Source organism: Hypomesus nipponensis, chromosome 18 (genome assembly GCF_054491055.1).
Source record: "Hypomesus nipponensis isolate SF chromosome 18, ASM5449105v1, whole genome shotgun sequence".
Lineage (NCBI taxonomy): Eukaryota > Metazoa > Chordata > Actinopteri > Osmeriformes > Osmeridae > Hypomesus > Hypomesus nipponensis.
In genome coordinates, this window is record NC_140378.1 from 12,284,479 (window position 1) to 12,306,624 (window position 22,146).

General features: G+C 46.3%; 2 protein-coding genes across 5 annotated transcripts; one reads left to right on the plus strand and one right to left on the minus strand.

The window, feature by feature from the left end:
- Positions 1 to 516: 516 nt before the first annotated feature.
- On the plus strand, positions 517 to 16,031 carry ccdc187 (coiled-coil domain containing 187). 4 transcript variants are annotated; one of them, XM_084680296.1, is made up of 12 exons: positions 517 to 1,065; positions 1,490 to 1,609; positions 6,672 to 6,734; positions 6,839 to 6,977; positions 7,309 to 7,402; positions 10,591 to 10,669; positions 13,580 to 13,776; positions 13,859 to 13,936; positions 14,031 to 14,165; positions 14,423 to 14,511; positions 14,630 to 14,730; positions 14,816 to 16,031. In XM_084680296.1, exons 2-12 carry the CDS (start codon positions 1,561 to 1,563, stop codon positions 14,962 to 14,964), a joined length of 1,173 nt encoding a protein of 390 aa, XP_084536422.1. In that variant the 5' UTR covers positions 517 to 1,065; positions 1,490 to 1,560; the 3' UTR covers positions 14,965 to 16,031. The 4 variants fall into 4 exon arrangements, with proteins under 4 accessions (XP_084536422.1, XP_084536423.1, XP_084536420.1 ...); XM_084680297.1 differs by having other exon boundaries at positions 520 to 1,065; positions 13,580 to 13,695; XM_084680294.1 differs by lacking the exons at positions 517 to 1,065; positions 1,490 to 1,609; positions 6,672 to 6,734; ... (1 more) ...; positions 7,309 to 7,402; positions 10,591 to 10,669 and adding an exon at positions 11,919 to 13,010.
- Positions 16,032 to 16,193: 162 nt separating this feature from the next.
- LOC146252154 (tumor necrosis factor receptor superfamily member 9-like) lies at positions 16,194 to 21,900 on the minus strand. Its single transcript, XM_084680298.1, has 8 exons — positions 21,664 to 21,900; positions 21,013 to 21,220; positions 20,301 to 20,420; positions 19,667 to 19,801; positions 19,247 to 19,319; positions 19,004 to 19,152; positions 18,748 to 18,906; positions 16,194 to 18,211 (listed from the first exon to the last, which is right to left on the minus strand). The coding sequence occupies exons 2-8, from the start codon at positions 21,191 to 21,193 to the stop codon at positions 18,078 to 18,080; spliced, it is 951 nt and encodes a 316-aa protein (XP_084536424.1). The 5' UTR covers positions 21,194 to 21,220; positions 21,664 to 21,900; the 3' UTR covers positions 16,194 to 18,077.
- Between the last annotated feature and the right edge of the window lie 246 nt (positions 21,901 to 22,146).

Consider the following 22,146-nt stretch of genomic DNA (forward strand, 5'->3'; position numbering starts at 1 on the left):
ACAATTACCCAATACCAAGCTTTGCCTAAAGGGACCAGCAGATGGCAGAAAATTACTGGGAATTAATGTGCTTTTAGTAAACTTGTCTTTAGTGCAAGTGTAGTGGTTTGGTCCAGGGACATTTCTTTATACATGAAAACAGCAATCCATCCCCCCATTTTGTATGAAGAAAATTATATTAATGGCTGCATCCTCATAAAAAAGCTGTCCCATCCAGATTTGAAAACAAACTTACGCCCCTGGTTTGGATCCACACTGTACAGAACTGTCACTTAGCTACGCCTACAGTACCAGTCAAAAGTTTGGAATGGGAAAATGTGTCCAAACCTTTGACTCGTACTGTATATCTTCCAAGGTATCACATGCATGACCTCAACAGCTTCCTCTTTATTCAGTGATTGATGTGTGGACAGGCAGGGGTTTAGTCACCACAGTGACAGACAAGGGGTTTGTTTCCCCCAGGGTACTTTCGCAGTTGCTCAACTCAGGGTCTATGGAGAGGATGGTGTTCAGAGAGGATGAATGTGGCATAGTGATTTGTTAGTGCTTTCACTGTCCCATATTCCTGAAACGTGTAGACGTTTTCCTCGGGTCTTGCGAACTTCTATTGGTAGGTCGTTCCCTTCCGTGGCCTTTGCCAGACTCAATACATGTTAATAATTGTCTACATAACACAATTGTCTATGTAACAAAAGAGCAACTGTGGCTTGAACTTGTGTCCTCGTCCGAACGACGGCGCGCGGCTGATAACTGAGGCACGATCCAGAAACAGTTGTGGAAGCTTCACTAGACGAGGGAGAAGTTTGTCCGCGCTGGGTTACCCTACACTTCGTAGCTTTGCCTTATGCTTTGTCTCTTGGATGAACTGAGATAGTTAGAGATCTTAGTTGAAACGGATTGAATCGGACTTTTTTGTTATCTTTGTGTGTCGAACTATGATGAATACTAGTCGTATTAAATACCTGACTGGATAAGGCGATGTAAAAAGAACAGACAACGCAAGTTGACACTTTACTGTCTTGTTTGCTCATGTGCATCAACAAACAACACTGCAGCGTACAACAGGTAGGTGACTAATCTAGTAAACTACGTTTTGAAACCGCAGTTTAATAGGCTATACGTATTCCATGAATTTGACTACAAATTCTTAGTAGGTTTTTAAACAAAAGCTTTAGTTAGCCTAAGGAATTAGCCTCGACTACACACGTAGCTTTTCGACATTTTAGCACATCTAGTAAAATGTTTTGCATGAGGCGTTGGCAACCTAATTTTCCAGTGGTGGAACTAGCTACCGTAACCATTGCCCTCTCATGCTGAAGACAGTTTTGGAGATAGTCCTACCTACAAAGTCTTTGCTAGTAGGCAATCATTTTCAACAATCCTATAATAACCTTAAATTGACCCTGGCCTTCCTTAGAAAACAATGTTTAAATGACATTCAGAGTATAAACAAAGTAACTGTTCCTGTAATTCCATTATTTTCTGCAAGTGTGCCTACAGTGACTGTTGAGCGTGCTCTGGAAGGCTGTGTATCATGAGGCTGTGACCCCAGGAACAGCCATGACAGAGCTGGAGATCGATCAGTCCCACCTGCCGCGTGTACAGGAAGGTATTCCAACTCACTCTTAATTCTCTAAACAAGTGTACCCATGGTATATATTTCAGACTTGACAGGTTTCTTGTTCTTCTACGTAAACAGACAGAATGTGCGTTGTCTTGTACATTTCCCTATTTATAATGTGTAACGCATTATTGCTCAATTGAACCATATAATTTAACCATACCATAGTAAGCTGGCTAGTTACCACCCGTTACTAGTAGTAGTATAAGCGTAGTCATGTGGGGGTAGTGTTGGCTCTAACGTTAACGAGCGAACTTTTCTCTTGACGGCCTCATCATACAACAGTATATTTGACTCGTTGCCCCCCCCCCCCCCCCCCCCCCCCCAAACCCCCGTAGTTCAGTAGTTTGCTTTGTCTAACTAAGTGCAGGTTTGCCTCAGAGTATTACTTGTCATCATGTCTTCCCGTCCTTCTGTTCCCTACCAGGGATTTTTTTCCAACGGGGAAAAGTGGTACTTGTGATTCCTTAGCACAACATTAATACAGATTACCGCAGACGGACAGATATCTGTGTTGCTGTACAGACAGGTCAGAATAGTGCAGTCAGACTGGTCTAGTCATGCCAAGACCAAGGTTGGCTGGCTGGTGTGTGTGTGTGTCCTGCATGCTGCTGATAAGGGCAAGGAATTTGATGAACATTCCAGATCAACACAGTAATTACTGTGTGAGGGAAATATGGTGTCTCCTAGACATCACAATACACTGGGCTGGAAGGAATGAATTGAGTTTGTAGGTCACAGTGTGTGTTTGGTGGTTTAGCTTGTACCTCTGCATAAAAAGCTTAGGCTACTAATGAGCAAGACATAAATTCACAAGGAGATAATTTTCCTTTACACTTTTGTTTTTCTAGACAAAGGACACACTGTGGTAGATAGTATTTTCAAGCTTCATTAAACAGGGCACATTCAGCGGACAAAGCGTGTATTAGACTATGTTGGACAGTTGTAGACTGCCTAATTAAACAACGTCAGCCTTCTATAATATGTCTGATCAGTCTTTTTCTTTTTCCTAAAAATTGATTGTTTGTTAGGCTTATCTTTCCTTTTTCTTTTCGGTTTACCTAAACTAAAAAGAACAGTCAAGTTATTTATCTGATATATCTAACTAGACCCTTTTATGATTCAATTTCCTGAAGTTTAGTGATTCCCAAATCTGTACTTCTAACCCAATTACAGCTTCCCCATCCTAAAGTCTCAGCCAAGTCAACAGGCTTTGTTTTCACTCCCCCTTATCTGTTCCTGTGTTTTTTCTTCCTCTGGCTGCTTTCCTCATATAGACTCGCCCAGGGGAATGCAGCTCCCTATGGAATTCCTCTCCTCGCCCTCTCGTCCCCCTCTCGCCCCCCTCTCCTCGCCCTCTCGTCCCCCTCTCGCCCCCCTCTCCTCGCCCTCTCGTCCCCCTCCCAGTCACTCTCACAGTGACCCAGAGAGTCCCATAGCCCTTCAACTTCCTCTCTTACTCCTACTGTCCTGCCCATCCATGATGTCTGTGTCCAACCCCTGAACTTGTGGCTCCTGTCATTTAAAACTCTCAAAACTGCACAGAGAGGGGAAGAAGGGTGGGGAAAGACTTTGTGGTAAGGAGTAAGAAACAGCAGTATAGACCAGACCAGGGAGGGAGGAGGGAGGGTGTGTGTGTGGGTGGGTGGCTGGTGGGGATTTTAGCCTAAAATAGAACCCTTGTCACTTTCTCCCACTCTCCCTCCTCCAGCTTCTTTGTCTGCCAGCCTCATACATGTTGCTACTGCCTCTGTTGCTTTGAAGCAGCCTTAGATAAGAGGGAGAGTGTGTTTATCTCACCAGTGGAGCCCTCTCACTCTTCGTTTGATGCATTTGCATTCACTTTCCGTTCATTTTCATAGTAGTTATAGCCAGGAGATTTGCTCCTGACCACACCTGATCAGGAAAAACTTTGGGGATTGGTGACCCTCCAGTCCCAGTGGAGGAAGATTCATGAGAGGGAAGGTTTGTTATGGTCCGGAGGTCATGATACCCCTTCCAGCTCTCCAATCTGCACTTTGACCTAGTTTAGACCCCCGAGAGAGTCTCCACATTAAACCAATTTATTCATCTTCTCCATCATGCTATTCGCCATAATGTCCTTCTATGTCTCCCTATCTTTATTAATCCCATACTGTCATCCCACCCACCACTACCGGTACTCTAAGTCATCTGCCACCCCAAGCTGCTGTTTTCAGCTAGAACTTTTCCTCCATATCCTCTTACTCGACAACCAAGACAGGGGGTAGTCAATGGCCAAGTAGTTTTTCAAGAGGCTTAGGATACCCTCTATGAGATCCTGCAAGCATGCAGAGACGGAGCTTTTGTTTTTGCTGTGAGCCCAAAATGCCTCAGACGGCCTCTGCCTCTGCCATAGGAAACCTGTTTTAAACTCACTAAAACCTTACCCACTGGCTCTGAACCTTCTCTACCCTCCTCTGAGAGGGTAATTTGAGTTCCTGAAAACAAGTAAATCCACAATGCAGACACACCCGTCCATACAGCCACTCCCACTCACCACTGCTCCCCCTCCTCGCCTGGGCCATCCAGCTCTGAGGCAGGGTGAATGGAGACGAGGCCTTGCGTGTCATCCTGTCCCCAGATCTCTGCTGTCAGATTAGGGCCTAATCCCAGTCCCCACTACAGGCAGACTGGTCACACAGGGGCAGGTGGCTTATCCAGTTAGAGGCACATGACAGGTGTTAGAGTTTGTGTTTCTGCCTGAGCAAGGGTTAACCTGGCTTTGAAGCCTCACACTGGGAAAACTGCAGCTCATCCTTTTGTGAAGGAAAAATGAATTGAAATTGTGGCTTAGGGGTAATGAGTAAAGTCTACTGTGAGTTTGGCCTTCCTCTATGGAGCTCCTACTGGAGACAAACTTCTCATCACAGACAAAACGAAACAAAATTGTTTTCTTGCAGACACACTTGAGTCACTTGGTTTTGCCCCCGGGCTTTGGAGGGACTCCCTCGCTTCCTTATTTACCAGAGAAGACAATGAAGAGCCATGCTCAGTTTGACTGGCTCTGTGACCTGCGTCTGCCTGTGTAAACCCAACATGGAAGGGCATTGTTAGGGTAAGATGTAGTGCAGGTAGGGAAGGGTAACATTTCCCTGCTTGTGTCTCAGGGGTCTAAACACAGAACTGTTAGTCTTTCAAACTGTCTAAAGAGGGCATTTGGAGTGGAAGCTAATAAGAGGCAGTTGTTTCTAGTCAGAGGAGAGCGTTTCCTCCAGCACACCGCCTGGTCAGGCCAGGCCTGGTGGATTCAGTGGAGGGAGTATGGAAGAGGCCTGGTGTTTGTCAGCTTCAGCTTCTGATTCCCATCATGCCAACTGCAGTAGGGCCTTGCAAACGAGTGTCACTTGCTGCTTGCTTCAGCCCTTATTTTCTTTATATTGCTATTAAGAACTTAATGATAAATCATGTAGCAATGTGAAAACTTTAAAGTAGCAGCCTTGATATGGAATTGTTGTTCTTTCTGAGAGAAGATAGTGAAGGAGCAGCTACAGTGATGCCATATGTCTGTCAAACAAACAATATTTATATTTTCCAGGGACTTGGCTCCATTAGTCTCTGAGTTTATTTAAAACAGACACACTCATCCACACACACATTGAGTACACCACAGGCATCCAGGCAGTTAGGGGCTTCCCCAAACACTTTAAAATAGCAAAACAAGCCAGCCACTTAGGGACTGTTAAGATAGAGGAGCCGATCAAAGATTGGAGGAATACTGTGGTCTCCACCTTCAGATTCAAACATGATCCCTTTCTAGAACTTAAAACAATCCTCTCAGCTTGAGGTCAGCCTGTGTTCCTTTGCTTAACAGAGGCTCCTCTGCACATCTGGGAACACTTTTACACAGTCTCCCTTTCTCTTTAATCTCTGTATCTATATCAGCCTCCCCCTCCCTCACTCACTCCCTCCCTCCCTCTCTGTGTCTCCCCTCTATGTATCTTTCTCTCTCCGCTCTCCCTGTCTGTAGACGCTGTAGGGCTGGCTGGGGGAGGGTGTGTAAAATGATAGGGGATATTACCCTTTTCAGCAGGTGGTCAAGGGGGGTTAATGTCAGTCTCTGGGCCAGGGGAGATGCCTCTGGGGGCTAGGGTAAGACCGTGCCCCAGGGGTGATTGATATGAGGGGGCAGGGGTCACTGATGTGTAGAGGCTCCTGTGGGAAGGCCTGGGGCCCCTGGCAGACTGAGAGACAGGCACTAAGGATAGACCCACGGACTGCTTATCTTCAACCTTTTACTCCACTCTGCATGTGACAGTGTGTCTTGGGTAGTTATTGAGATCCACCCTCTTCTTATTTATTTGGCTGTGTAAGGAGATTGACCTGATTGTGGAGCAGTATGTGGCTAGTCCTGCTGTGGAGAAGGGACAGTAGAGGCCCAATGGGGCCCAGCGTTCTGTCAAGACACACACACACATAATACACATATAAGTATACCCTCACACACACATTGATTCCTGCTCTCCAGACTGCAGCTGCTGTCGCAGTTACAGACTGGCTGGTCCACTGAGACTAACCCTTTGCCCTCCAGACATGGAGGTCAGACTCTGGTCTGGCATGACAGTAATAGATGTACCCAAACTGGCGGGATGGCTGCAACAGCTTCCACCCTGCTCAGATGTGGTTCTAGTTTATGGATAATTCACTGTTGTTAAAATTGTTAAAACAAATATAGAGCTTACTGTGTGTCTGTGTGTGTATGAGCCTGTGTGACAGTCTGAACTCTTCTACCTCCTCCACCATGTGCCATGGCTCTACATTATTCTGTTCTTATGGAGAGCTCAGTGCCCTGCCAAAAGTGTGGGCGGTCTGCCCTGTGCCCACGCCAATGTGCTTTCAGCTCTGCCCATCCTTAGCCTCATCTCTCCTTAGTCAGGGTAACATGGGCTCAGGCCAGTCACTGAACATGCTCAGGATTAGTCAAGTCCCTTTTCTGTTGTCAAATCAAACAATGACAACTGCATATTTCTGGGCGTGTGTATCTGGGTGTGTCTCTGACAGTTCATTCCCCCTGTTCCTCCTCGTCCTTCAGTGTGCCAGTGTTTTGCAGTGCTGGAGGATGGCGCGTTGGCACACAACTTGCAGGAGCAGGAGAGTAAGTACGGGGGTCACATGACCCTCCCCAGGCGTCTGACACACGGTCCTTGTACGCGAGTCCACACCACGTCCTGTCTGATCCGCTCCCGTCCTCTGTCCCAGTTGAGCAATACTACACCACCAACATCCAGAAGAACCAGCTGGTGCAGAATGACATTCGCATCGCTAAGAGACTCCAGGACGAGGAGGAGGAGCAGAGAGCTCAGCAGAGAGCCAGGCTCAGCCAGGCAACGAGACGACTGTGAGACACGCACTGTACACGCTGATAGTCCACCTCTCTCTCGCGCTCTCTCTCTCTTTCTCGCCCTCTCTCGCTCTCTCTCTCTCTCTCTTTCCAACATGTGAAATACTGTGCTCTCCTCTCCTGTACACATTCATTTCACCCTGTCTGTTTTCACAATCATGACAGACTCCACAAACATTCCAGTGCTGTGTAAACTTTGTGAGAGCTCATGGCTCCTTGGTTGTGGCATGCTCCACTCTACTGTACTCTACTGTTAATAAACCAGCTTGCTCTTCTGTCTCCGGTATCCATCTCATTGCCCTCTGTGTGTGTGTGTGTGTGTCTGTAGTGAGGAGCAGGACTCTGAGTACGCCCGTAGGATCCAGGAGGAGATCCAGAGGTGTGCTGACGAGGAGGCCCACAGGAGGGATCAGGAGGACGAGGTGAGAGGACAGACAGGGCCCCGGGGGGCTCACGGTGGTTTCACCAATGACCACGCAAGCATTGAGCTGATGACATTCTCCTGAGCTGACTGTGTGCCGCTGTGCCCGCCTGGGTGCGAAGAGAGGTGCGCCTGCCCTCCCTGCAGAGGGAGGAGGGGGTGGCTAATGAGCAAGGTCACAGTAGTAGCAGAGCTGTGTTGAGGGACTCGTACGCCCGGGACGTGCCTGCAGAGTCAGGGGGTAGAGATGGAGTCCACGTACGAGCACTTTGTCCAGACCGGAGAGGACGGGCGAGCAGTGCTGGGACTCCAGATCTGCTTCCTTTCCCTGCTTCCTCCCCGTCCTCCCGCCCCCACCCCTTTCCCTCAGCCCCCCCCTTCCCCGCTCAAGGTTAGCTTGAGGAGAGACGGGCCTCATAGAACTCATTAACCTCTGAAATACCCTGCGTATCAAATCAGGACGTGCCAATTCGCCCATCAGGGTTAAGGTTAAGACGGCTGCAGACGTTGTCACCAGAAAAGGCTCCACACTCGAGCCGCTCTTTATTTTCACCATCGACCGTAACAGCTGGCCGTACCCTCTAAAGGAACTTCTTTGTGCAGTAATGGTTGTCTTAAGCGTTTTAGCCCCCCCCCCCCCTCGCTCCCAGTAGTAAATAAACTGTGGTCCTGACCTGGGAATAAGGAGCTCACTCAGACATTTCCCATCCATCACCTCTCAGACCCGGCCCTACTGTGCACACAGAAGCTAGCCATTGTACACACACTGTGTGTGTGAGTGTGTGTGAGTGTGCAAGAGAAAGGGAGACAATAGACTGAAGTTAAATAGTCCTCGAGCTGCTCTGTATAAATCTATGGGGAAGGACGCCAACCCTGCTGCCAAACCTCCCAGGAGCCCAGACAAGAGTGGACCAGGATCATATTTTCCCTCTAATGGACGCTGCCTCAGTATGACTCCTTCAGAAAGGCTCCTTGTTTGGGAAGTGTGAGGTCACGGAGGGGCCCAGGGTGTTCACCATGTTCCTCTGGGGGGACTAGGGAGGGGCCCAGGGTGTTCACCATGTTCCTTTGGGGGGACTAGGGAGGGGCCCAGGGTGTTCACCGTGTTCCTCTGGGGGGACTAGGGAGGGGCCCAGGGTGTTCACCATGTTCCTCTGTGGGGACTAGGGAGGGGCCCAGGGTGTTCACCATGTTCCTCTGGGGGGACTAGGGAGGGGCCCAGGGTGGAGCACGGGCTATGTTTGGGCTAGACTGGCCGAGGAACAGTGGAGTTGCTGTGGGACTTGAACCTGTGTTTCAGTGGTGGTGTTGGTGAATGGAGGCCCCTGACTGGAAGCATTGTTCTAGAGTTTCTGCTGAATATGAGTAGCACAGTATGTGGAAAAAGATTAAGCACGTGCATTAATTGAATTTGAAGCGGCACACTTATATTAATTCCTCATTGGCAGTAATAGTCTGTCATCTGCAGAATTTTCACTCTCAGCTAAATGAACCTGCTATTTTCAAAGACATCTGGGATGTTGAATGTAATGATGAGCTTCCTCTCTACAGCAAACTCACCTTTCTGGCTGATCTGTGATGTTGATTAAATATTGTCCTCCCTGCAGACTGTCTCTCTAATTATGAAGCAGAAGGTGCCAGGCTGTGCCTGCCTAAATGCCAGATCCCCATGGCACTCTGGGAGCTAACCTGCCATGTCAAGCTGCTAATTGTCTGCTGATGCTGGCAAAGCTAGCAAGGCACTCTGTGTTAACAGCAAGAGGAGCCGTGTTTGCCTCTATGGACCTTATTAAATCGTGCTCTTCCTCTCATTAGAAATATCACTGAACTGATAGGACTCTCTGAGCCTTTTGGCTAATTATCAGGATTAGCCACAAGTGGAAGGTTACAGGGAGCTGTTGCCTCAGATCCCAACTCACTTTATTATGAAACCCAGTAGATAGGTGAGAGTGTGTGCTGGGGAAATATTGCGGAGGGAGTGGAGGACTGGGAGTCCTGGTACGTGCTGGCAGGACTCCATGACAAGGTGTTGGTCAAAGAGACACAGTCCTCTCTGCCTCTCTGTTAGGAGCTCAGCACTTTTTCCAAACCAAAGCCCAGGCGTAGGGAGATGAAAGGCTGTCTCTCCCTCCCGCCCTCTCTCTTTCTCTCTCCCGCCCTCTCTCCCTCCCTCCTGCCCTCTCTCCCTCCCTCCTGCCCTCTCTCCCTCCCTCCTGCCCTCTCTCCCTCCCTCCTGCCCTCTCTCCCTCCCTCCTGCCCTCTCTCCCTCCCTCCTGCCCTCTCTCCCTCCCTCCCGCCCTCTCTCCCTCCCTCCCGCCCTCTCTCCTTCTCTCTCCCGCCCTCTCTCCCTCCCTCCGCCCCTGGCCTACATGGCCCCTTAGTTTCCATTGAGTCAGCCCGAGGCCTGCCTGAAATAACCAGCCCAGCTTGGCCACCTGGAGCAGGCTTTGTGCTGCTACTGTGGGCCTGCCAGAGCTCCCCACAAAGCCACTGGAACTGGAGCTCACCCAGCGCGATGCTGCCCACACACACACACACACACACACAATACTGCATGCCCACTCATGCTGCCCAACACACACACACACAATACTGCATGCCCACTCATGCTGCCCAACACACACACACACAATACTGCATGCCCACTCATGCTGCCCAACACACACACACACAATACTGCATGCCCACTCATGTTGCCCAACACACACACACACAATACTGCATGCCCACTCATGCTGCATCTTCGATACCTTTACATGTCAATAGATTTTAAAATTTTAAAAGGGTGTTGTCTTGATCTCGTCCTGGTTGAACTACTGAGGTATGTCATGGTGATATAGTCCACCAAAACCAATGGGGTGGTGTTTGTAGTGACAAATGCTGCAGCGAGCCTTTACATTTACCATGGCTGACACTCCCAAGCCTTCCAGCCAGTCTAGCCACCGATGTATAAAACACAGACAAGCCAGTTATCTGTGGTTTCACTGTTGTATCATTCTTTGTTTTCTCCATGTTTTTGTGGTGTTAAACTACTTTGTTGGATCATGGTTAGTCTGATACTGACACCTTGTGGTCTAAATTGGTACTCCATATTGCACTCCAACAGCATGGTACAGATGTAGCATGGAAATGCATGCTATAATATTGTCTACATTTACATTTCCAATCATGAGTCTTTTTTTCCTACAGGAAATAGCTAAACGGATCCAGGAAGAGGAGGAGCACAGGGTGAGGCAAAGGAGCAGTGTGCGGGAGAGCTTTAGTGAAGGTAAAACGACACAAATCATTTATCTTTTCTGTTGTGTCCTTATAATTCACACAACATTTATTTAGTGATTCCTGTATGTTGTCGAGGCATTTGTTTTTTAATTGTGTTGCACTCGCTGTCAATAGCTATTCTAATCTTCATGGTTTACCGATCTGGGATCTCCCTAAATGGTTGTGGGACTTTTTCTGGTATCAATTTGTCTTTCATGATTAGCAGAACTAAACGGGTGGAGATTACCATTTTAGAAAAATTCCATCTTGACAGCACTAAATCAAGCCTTAAAGAATGGAGTGTGCATCCAAAGTCAATGGTGAACCTGCCAAACAAACTAACTATCTCTTCTATCTCCTGGGTATCTTTTCCTTCTACGCTAATACTTCAGAGGACTAGCTGGTCTATGTGACGCTGGTCGTTGGTGCTCGACAGATGAAACCTTAACGCTTGCTGGGCTCCTCTCTAACTTTGCATGAGTGTCATGATTCTGTGCAGCTTTGCATGCTTTTCCTGTGTCTCCACACAGCCCTCAGGCAGCCTTGCTGTCACAGCTGTATGCCCTGGGATCAGTCAGGCATAGCGCTCTCTGGCTCAGTGCATGTATGTTACTGAACGTGTGTGTGTGTGTTGACCCATACCATGTGTTACTGCCTATTAGCCAGCAAATACTGCACTTGGTCTGTGTAAAACACTAACTCCCTCATCAAGCCTCCCTGCTTTTGTGTTTGCATGTGTGGCTTAACTAAAGAGAGTGCCAGCGACCCTGCCTCAGCATCCCCTCGCCAGCGCCCCCTCTCCAGCCCGCCCTGCTCAGGGCAGCACCAGCCGCCCTCCGCCAGCAGGTGGCAGTCTTCTACCTCTCACACACACTCGGACTCTACGGAGCTTTGGGCTGACTCGCCCAGACCAGCAGAGGCCCAGAACAACAGAATATTCAGGTCTAACAATGACCACACAGCCTCATTTAGGCGAATCAGGAATGACCTGAGAGAGCCCGGCTACCTGAGTGATCAGATGGCCTCTGAGGATACAGACATCCCCGCACAACTCGCCTCCAGAGCCCTCAGACCGGAGAAACGTCTCAACACCGCCAGCAGTGCCCACCAGGATCGTCTGCACGACCCAGGGCAGAGGGACTGCAGGGGTCTGCGGGGCAGCTTCAGAGAGAAGCCGAGGGCCTGGGGGGACTGGGAGGGGGTCAGGGGGGGTCAGCAAGGGGGTAGGAGAGACGTGGAGGAGACGGGAGACAGTCAGGGGGGATGGGGGCACAGAAGGGAGAATGAGGCCGGTGACAGCGGCAGCAGTTATGAGTCACACGGGATGAGAGGGCGGTCCCGTCATAGCGGTGACTTGGCCAGGAGAGTGAATGGAGAGGAGGCCAGAGACACTGATCAAGTCAGAGATGGAGGCAGTCTCAGAGATGGAGGCAGTCTCAGAGACCGAGACGGAGGCAGTCTCAGAGACCGAGACGGAGGCAGTCTCAGAGACCGAGACGGAGGCAGTCGCAGTCTCGGAGACCGAGACGGAGGCAGTCTCAGAGACCGAGACGGAGGCAGTCGCAGTCTCGGAGACCGAGACGGAGGCAGTCTCAGAGACCGAGACGGAGGCGTTGAAAGAGACAGAGACGGAGGGAGGAGCTGGACCTACAGAGAGGGATCAGACAGACACGTCCGCTTTCAGGATCAGTCGAAGCGCTGCCACAGCTACCACGGCGACCGCAGCAGCCGAGTGTGGGAGATGCTCGGACAGGTCCTGAGAGAGAGGGGCGTGGCTGTGAGATTCCAGAGTGGGTCACTGCAGGTCAGGGGTCAGGCAAGGGACAGCCTGGTGCTTGATGGGAGTGATGTCTCATATGGTGACACCCAATCACAACAGAGGGCTTTCCAGAGGGCCACACCCAGCAGGCGCAGTTACCATGGTGACGGAAGGGAAAGGAGAAAACCGTCACACAGGGGGGAGAGAGACGGAGGTTCTGGAGGAGACCCCTCCGGGGACCATGACAACACTCCGAGAGAGGAGCATTGTGGGCCAGAGTTCTGGGAGGAAGAGCAGAGTCGGGGCGGGATCAGAGAGAGAAGGGGAAGCCAGAGGAGGAGGAGAGACGGGGCCCGCTCAGGGAGGCCAGAGGAGAGGCCGCAGGGCAGGTGGGACCTGAACGAGCACAGAGTCAGGAGAAGTGTGAGTGAACGCTGGCATGGGCACAAGGAGGAGGAGGAGGAGGCGTACTGCTCAGAGGAGGAGCAGGAGAGGAGGGAGGAGAGGCCACGGAGCCTCGCAGTGCAGCGCAGCCAAAGCTTCTGCAGCCGAGGCGCCTCCACCAGGGCTAGGGCCAGGCCCGGAGGAGCAGGTAACGCCCCCTAGCGGCAGCATCTCAGACTTGCAGGGTGGGAGCAGCAGCTGCCGAAGCTGCCGTCCTCCACCTCTCTCTCTCTGTCTGTGTGTCAACTGCTCCTCTCATCTTCCCTCAATCATCAATCAACTCTGGAGAATCTTCAGATCTCATCTGGCTTTCTGTTAAGGGGACTCGGAAAGGGTATTTTTCTCCTGTGGTCTTTTGTATTTATTTAACGTTTTGACACAGATGTTGAAATGATGTTGAAACAAGGGGTTTCAAATTTGTCTTCTATGCCTTTTGTTTCTTTAGAAAGTAGCAGGTGTTCTATCAACTGTTTTCTTTGTCATCTTCATATTCTTTTATGTCTACATGTAATTCCATCTTAAATTGTCTTGATTGTTTCTTTTGAGCAAAGTCACCCTGTCCATAAGAGTATGTCATACATCGCCTCATCATAGTATTACTTTCTTGGTCACGCGCTGTGTTTGGAAAAACCCTTGGCTGATCATGAATCACTTCCAACCACGCTCATCAGATCCCATATTCCCTTAAGGGATCTCATTATACGTTGATCCCCACAGGGGCGGGGCTGAAGCCTGAGGGGGCGTGTCTGGATATGGGGGAGCTGCAGCAGGTGCTGTTGGATGAGGAGCTGGCCCGCAGGCTGCAGGAAGAGGAGGAGAGACTGCTCAGGAGGGTGAGGGGAAACACTGCGACCTCCTCACTTTACTATGCACCATCGGGCCTTTCCCCTGCAGGATGGAAGGCACCATGTCAAGTAAACATACTTGAGCTATTTCTACTAAACATTATTGAAAATGTTGTTGGTCTGGCTACATTAACTGGAGTTGTTCATTCAGAGTCCCCAGCCTACACCCTCTCCACTTAACTCTTACCCAGAAGGAGACTTCAGAGTTGCACAAGTTGCTCAGGATGAGGTATGAAAACAAGATATTAAATCCATTAGATTATTATCTCAGTCAGTTGCTCAATCGAGGAACAAACTCACAACGTTTGTTGCCCGTCTTCCAGGAAATTGCCCGCTTCATGCAGAAGCAGGAAATGAAATCGAAGCGCCAGTCACGTGAGGTGGATGTCTCTGAGTCACGGCGTGGTCTCAGAGAAGCGTCCCACCCCCAGGACAGGAGACCACCCAGGGAGAGACAGGTACCAGCCTGGAAGCTCAACGTGTCACACTATATTAACATCCAGTTCCATTACATGGATTCATTTAGCAGACACTTTTATCCAAAGCGACTTCCAAGAGAGAGCTTTACAAAAGTGCATAGGTCATAGGAAGAACCATAAGAGCATGCAGTTAAACGAGTTGCACAAACATTTGTTGTGATTTCCACTTCATCCTATTCATCCTTGTCCAGTAGTTGTGGCTAGAGTGTTTGTGTTGACTGATACCATCCCACCAGAGAGAGAGACTGGACTCTGAGGGTCTTCCTTCTCCCAGTGAGGACTGCTCCCCAGACCAGCAGCTTCCCAGCCCCACCTCTACCGGCCTGTAAGTCTCTGCTGACGCTCATGGATGGCCAGATGGGCTACAAGTTAGACAGCTATTTTAGCATTGCAATTTGGCATTATAATGTTTTATTTTAAACAGCTTGTATATGTTTTCGTAGACAAGCCTTTCCAATCCGAAATATCGCTGAGGAACTGGACCCGACCTTCAAGGCCCAGAGGCCGAGCCAGGACAGTCTCCGAGTGGGACAGACCATCTCAGGTAGCAGCATATTAGCCTGTCATAGAGCCACACACGCATGTTTCTGTACAGAGCTCATTAAAACCAGGAACCTATCTATCAATAGGCTCCCCAGCCTGTCAGTCACCTCCCGTCCCTCACTTTGGTCGACACGACTTTCTGGAGGAGCCTGCCTTCATCCCGCCCACCAAGCGGCACAGTGACAAATCAGGATGCAATAAACCCAAAGAAAAGAAGAACTGCAAGCAGCAGTGACAGGAGAACCTCGAAGCACAATGATCGTCTTTAGAGAACAGCTCTACTAAACAATCAGTCCACCGCTCTGATTGACAGCAGTTAGACTTTCTCTGCTGAAGACCTATCTCACTTAGATGTCCCAAGTAGCACTTTAAATGAACTTTAAAATTGATTTACTGGTTTACAAATCATAGCATGTACTGTAGCTCTGGTTAGGGCTCCTAACCCAGTGGTGTTCAAAAGGGAACAACGAGTGTTGAAAAGACCATGGATCTTCAGTGTTTGTGAGATAACATTGATGTAAATCACTACCAGTTGTGTTAATTACTTTTATTTGTTGTTTGGGAGACATGGGAGAGACTCTGCTTCACTCTAGGCAGCACACCGCACATCTAAGTACCCTCCAGTTGATGGGCCTATACAGTGCAAACAGTTCCCCTGTTTGTCAGAGAACAGACAGTTCAGACAGGCATCCAGTATACTAACCATGTCATATAATACCCATGCATGCTATCGTAGAGATTAACTTCACTGAAGTGACAAGATAAAACAGGCCCCTATTTCACTTTCGTATGTGATCAGATGTGCTGTAATTAGAAATAATGACTCGGGACTGTAAATATTCTTGTATGCCTCTAGAAACTGCAGCGTTTCCACAACTCATCACGCAAGTACAGTAACATGAATCGCTTACAGCTCACTAATAACTGTTTTGCGTGACCTACAACTTCAGTTACTGCTAGACTGAGTGCCAGACAGACAATCAAGTGAATCTTTCTTGACAGCTTTTTAATCCCTGCATACAAAAAGTATAGCCATTACATTTAAGGCTTTAAATTTAATAGAGATGTATTATCGTTCAGTGCATGACTGTTGAAGCACCCACACATATAAATACACAATTTGTAATTTATTTAAATATTCGGTTAATTTAACTGGATAACATTTATTTAGGATTCAACAGCATGTTGAATCTGACCATATTCTTTGCATTTCTCTCCAAAGAGTTTATTTCTTTCTTTTTTTAATCTTATAAAACTTCTGTGAGCTGTTTATCCCCTGAGAATAAAGAAACATTTCTGAAACCCTTGTGAGAACCGTAACATCTGTCTCCATCAAGATCTCTACATTTAGGTAGTTGAGGTTGATCACATCTTACTCACAATATTTCTCCATAATTTTTCTAGGAATCCAATAGCATGTGTAGATCAATTGATATCAAAGGGTTGATAAATGAAAGACTGGAAAACAAGAAAATGTACTTTTTTTATTCACTAATATCAAAACTTTAAATTGCATTGCCTAGAAAACATACACACTGAAAATATGAAAAAATAAATAGTAACAATGACCAATAAGTATTTACTAGATATACATATATAGATATACATATAGATATATAGATATACATATATGACTGTATACACACCATTGTTTAATAACCCATCTAGTCTTGATCCATAGAGACCTGTATCTAACAGTTAACAAATCTGCAGTTTCAGGGCTAGGCTACTGTATTACTCATGTATGACTCATCAGCACTTTGGACTCATGATTCATTCACGTTACAACACTATGTAAACGTTTCCATTCTGTGACCTCAATCAGTCTTTTGAACCAACTCAATGATGTTCCATTGCTATTCTAGAGTATTGAAGTGCAGCTGTTAAACTCTACTCAAAGGTCCTCCTCTACCTATGTCAGCTGTTGAAGACTGATTAAGATCTAAAAGATTTAAAGTCCTAACATATATAACCTTAAAAGTGCTTACATATATACCTGGATACTCGACCCAAAACTAACCCCTTTATATGAGTCATGTTATCTATTTACCCTGTCTTTAGTATGACACATCCACACAGGAATGTAAGAAGTTTCTTCAATACCCGTTCACCAGAAACATTGAGGCATTACAGGTTTTGACATTTAATCACAGACCCGGCATACTATTTAATCACGTCAACCACTCTTTCCAACTGGAGATATGATTTAACAAGACTGAACAAGGAACACCCTGAAACTACAAATTGGTTGTGAAAAGGAGAACTTTGTTCTTGATCATATCAAGTATTTTATTGTATTAGGCATGTTATATTAAGCTCTGTTGCAATAACACATGATAAAAGCAATCTGACCTTTCTCATGACATTTACAGTTACTGGGGAAACTCTATTGTAAAAAAAGTCCCATAGGAAAGTCCTCCCTTCCTATTATTATGCAGTGTCATTTACATTGCTGCACTTGCTCAAAGGACACGTCTACATGATATCATGGACGTAAATAAGGATTATGTGGACTTAAAATCTGATTTAAAAAAATTATAAACACATACTGTCACAAGGTTGAGTTCCTTAAAAAATTTAAAAGTAGGCCACGTGATTCAAATAGCTCTTTTCAAAAGTGTCCTTGTGTCCTTTTTTACCTGACTGCTTCTGCACCACGTACAAGAATAAACTTAAGGGTATGTTGTGCAATGACACATTTTCATTCACTATAAAGATCATGTCAAACCCTTTACATGAAAGGGCAGGAAAGGCTGCCTGACGTAGAACCCCATGTGGGAGGCATGGGGGCTAAGAACACAGACGTGAACACTCAATGACTGGCTGTGGTTTGAACTCCCACCTTTACTTGACTGTACAGAGAAGGCCCAGCCCTCCCTCGCACTTCATAACACAAATGTCACTTGTCACACAAAGAAGCCATCACCAAATATCTTATTATACATAAAGTCTAACTAGATGTACATGTTTTATGCCTGGATTACTTTTGAATGTTGCAAATAACTTCAGGGTGGTTCCCATACATGTAAATATTGGGACCGGTCATCCAACAAGAGGCCCTAGATGTTTAAAATGGTTATGAGATACCTGATGTTGTTCCCCTTCAGAATTCCCCCTCCTCTTCTGCCAGAGCATTAATTCCACATAACTGGCCGACACGTGTACTGTAAAAACTGTAAACACAAAACTCAAAAAAACAAATGTACTAACATTGAAGTAGACCAATTGAAAAACATATTCATTCTTCTTTGATGTTTAAAAGGCTTTGATGTAGGAGAGTAGCATTTAAGTACAGTTTCAGAAATAGTCCATTCATGGTTTGTTTAAGTTGTTGCCCGAGTCTAGTCTTTAGGGAGTCTGATCCAGTCTGATCTCATTCAAGAGTGGGGCTTTGGACTCCTGAGAGGTCAGAGACTCGGTGCTGCTTCCCTGCTCCTGCTGAGGCTGATGGCAGCTGCATGATACCAGGGTCTGGGGCTCATCTGAGGGCGACAGGAGAGGGATAGACATGAGAGAGACAGACAGGAGAGGGACAGACAGGAGAGGGTCAGACAGGAGAGGGACAGACAGGAGAGGGACAGACAGGAGAGGGACAGACAGGAGAGGGAGAGACAGGAGAGGGAGAGACAGGAGAGGGACAGACAGGAGGGGGAGAGACAGGAGAGGGAGAGACAGGAGAGGGACAGACAGGAGAGGGACAGACAGGAGAGGGACAGACAGGAGAGGGACAGACCGGAGAGAGACAGACAGGAGAGGGACAGACAGGAGAGGGTCAGACAGGAGAGGGACAGACAGGAGAGGGACAGACAGGAGAGGGACAGACAGGAGAGGGACAGACAGAGGAGGGACAGACAGGAGAGGGACAGACAGGAGAGGGAGAGACAGGGAGGTTTTGAATGGAGGTAGTATGATTTGCCAACACAATATTTGTGACATATTTGATACATGATGTTTGAAATGTGATTCTGAAAATGTGTTTCGGGTCAGGAAAAATGCTGGTGATGTGGACTTCTGTTACCTGTAGTGGGATTCCGAATGATGGGTCCGAATGGATTAAGGGTCTTGGGGGGTAGTTTCTTTTGAACAAGTTTGTATAACATGATGATGCTGCTGATGATGCTGATGACGATGACCAGAAACCCAGCGCAGGTGACTGCTACAACCCATCCTGTGTTATCTACAAAAGATGGGAGAAAATGACAATTTTATGCACATTCAAACCATGTCTTGTGACAATCCAGCGTTTTTTCATCCTGGGTAACCATGGATCTTACCTGTGTTTTCTGGAACAAAGCTGTTTCCTGTGTTTCTTGAAGGCAAGGTGACCACCACAGGGTCTGAGTGGTTGCTTTCACTGGTGCTGCACTTAATGTCACTGACTGCATCCCCACTGGCAACAATGTGTTGATTTGGATGGGGGCAGCTAGAGAAGGTCATTAGGACAAAAAACAAAATGATTGACTCTAGTCTCCTATCACATTTGTCAATGCAACTGTATTAATTCCCATTAGCCTCACCGGGTTGCCCAAGGTTTGCACTTCTGGTGTATTTGGTCATTGAATGTCCCCTGAGGACAGTTTTGGCAAGATCCTGTAAAGACCAGAACATAGCTCAGTCAGAGGGTTGGAATGGCTGAATGTTGCTGTATAAGTCTTGAGTATAATTTCATTGTTACTTTAGTTTTAATCTGTATTTGGTGGCATAATCAATATTATTTCTTGTCCTTGTCCTCCATGTCTTCAGACATTAAAAGTTATTTGACAAGATCATTTTTGCTTCCTAGCACTTACCTCGCGCATCTATTAAAATAGAGTGCTGTGGCAAGTTTACACAACAGGCTTAGTTTACGCAAACTTGTGGAAATATATGTATACTTCTTCATGTATTGTAGAGGTCACTCAACATATATAGCTTATAGTACTGCGTCTGAGACTTACGATTTTTAGGCTCTTTGCCCTTGCCACACACTTCGACACAGAAGCTGCAGCCCTCATCACCACATTTATACCCCGCTATGCAGTCACACTCAGTGTCCTTGGTGGTTGTACACCTTTTTTTAAGAATTAAGGCACCTATACACACAGATACAAACAAACATACTGTGAGCATCTATGTGGACATTTGAAAGATGCAATGCAAGTGTTTTTACAAATATGGTATCATACATTTACATTTTACATTTCATTCATTTAGCAAACGCTTTTATCCAACATACAAATATATAGAAACTACAGCAGAAGACATAGTTCTACAGTATTTTTGTGGTTGGATTTCCAGTTGCCATATCTCAGCTACCAGGCAGAGTGAACAAAAAATAATTCTACATTGCAACAATAACATCTTGATTGTTCAACTATAGTCTTACAAAAACTTTGATGTCTAACGACTACAGTAGTGCCTAGTACATGCCAGTGCATATCATAATGCTTCTCCTACCAATGCAAATCTGGCATATCAAGCACTCGTGGGTGCAGTCTCTTGCCAGATAGTATAACAACCGTATATCAAATATAACATGCAGAGAAGGGAGAACTTTGCAGGTACAGTACCACAAGAAGTAATTCATCTTACCTGTACACTGGGTACATGGTTGACAGTCAAATTTTAAAGGGTCCTTTGTGTAGGTGCCTTTCTCACAAGGAGTACACAGTTTTTGGGGATCTGGACCACAGCGGCTTACTACACGGTTCCCTATATGTGCACATCCAGTAGACAGATCCACATACAGAGAAAAAGACAGAAAGAGAGAGAAATGTATACCTGCTGTTAGCACACAAATGACTTCAAACTCAGTCAGTCAGACAATGTTACACAAATACAGTAATCTACAAGAGAATCTAAGATGTGTCAGCGCTGCGTTCTGTGAAACCTAAACCACCATTGGAGTAGACACACTTTACTGTACCATTACTGTACAATCCTAACCATATTGGATTCCCCTTTCACATTTATCAGTAGACATCTGGCCTGATGCGTCACCCTGACTGAATCTTTAATGTGGTATTAAGAAAAACCACTGAAACTGATCTAGGTCAGTTAAAACCGCCATAAGGGAAAGGGAACACTCCTCACAACTTGGGATACAACACACTGCCTCATTAAACGATAACTGAGAAATAACCTATTTAATCAATTTCTTAATCAAGATGAGAATTTAAATCTTATCCATTTTAAATCTCCATATTCAAGTTCATAATGGGAAGCTAGAGTTGACCAAGTTCTGCTTTAGAGAAAACCCTAATATTCGTATACAAATAAACAACAGTCCTGAACCCAGACGTACCTGGTTTGCAATGAACACAGCAGACATCTGTAGTTTCATGGGGTACCCATTGCATACAGCCTATTGCTGTCTCTTCAGCACTGATACAGCCAGCTGGGAGCAGAGCGAGACACCAAGCCAAGATGAGTAGATCCATAGCTCTCACAGGGTTCAGAGCAGGGCTGTACATCACACCCAGCATTCTGACAGCAAGGAACAGTCCAGCACACTAAACAATCCAAGACACAATCAATTTAAGAATTACATTGACTAAAGGGATCTGACATTATATGAAAATAAAGCTGCATCATCCTACTCCTATAAACACATACCAGACCAAGGTCACAATTTTAAGAAAGGTAAACACTTTACATAGTGTAATAAATCCAATACTCAAATCAAACATACAGTACCCAAAAAACGTTGTGTTTTACTTTAAGTAATTTCAAGTAATGCATGGATTAAATTACCCAGGTTTGATACAAACATACACACACACTCACATAAATAGCTTCAGTGGAAAATTATTGTATCTAGATTAACTTTAAGAGGACAATATATTATGCCGGTTGTACTGAAATATTTGAGCTATCCAAGTTGTCTAAAACAGCATGTTAAATATAGATAAATGTTTACAAAAACAATATTATGTTACACAGAAAATTACCTCACCCGCTCTCAAGTGTAGCCTCTTGATGATGCAGGTAAAGTATCAGACGCGTCTTCATATATGTGGTAGGAGGAGCGTGTAGCCTCTATGGCTGAGCGGTTACTTTTTAAATGCATCATAAACATGTAGCCGAAGTGCTGGTCTGATTTTTATTATGAAACTAAACTTCAATGGTATCTTTGAAAGGGTTGCGTTTAAAGTATGTGAAGACATATTATTGTCTGATCATCACATATTTTTTATTAACAAAGAATACGTTTACGATACATGTTGGACCTCCCTGGCATTGGTTTTTGACCATGATACAATAGTCTTACGTGGAACCGCCAACAAGCGCATCGTCAGCAAGGTTATATTCCGGACTGACACAGTTTATTTCTTATTCGCGTCTTTTTATTCTTGTCTCTTTACTTTACATTGGAAAAGGAAATAAGTTATGACGCGGTTCAAAATGTCGATAAAGAGACACGTCGACTTCAGCATCT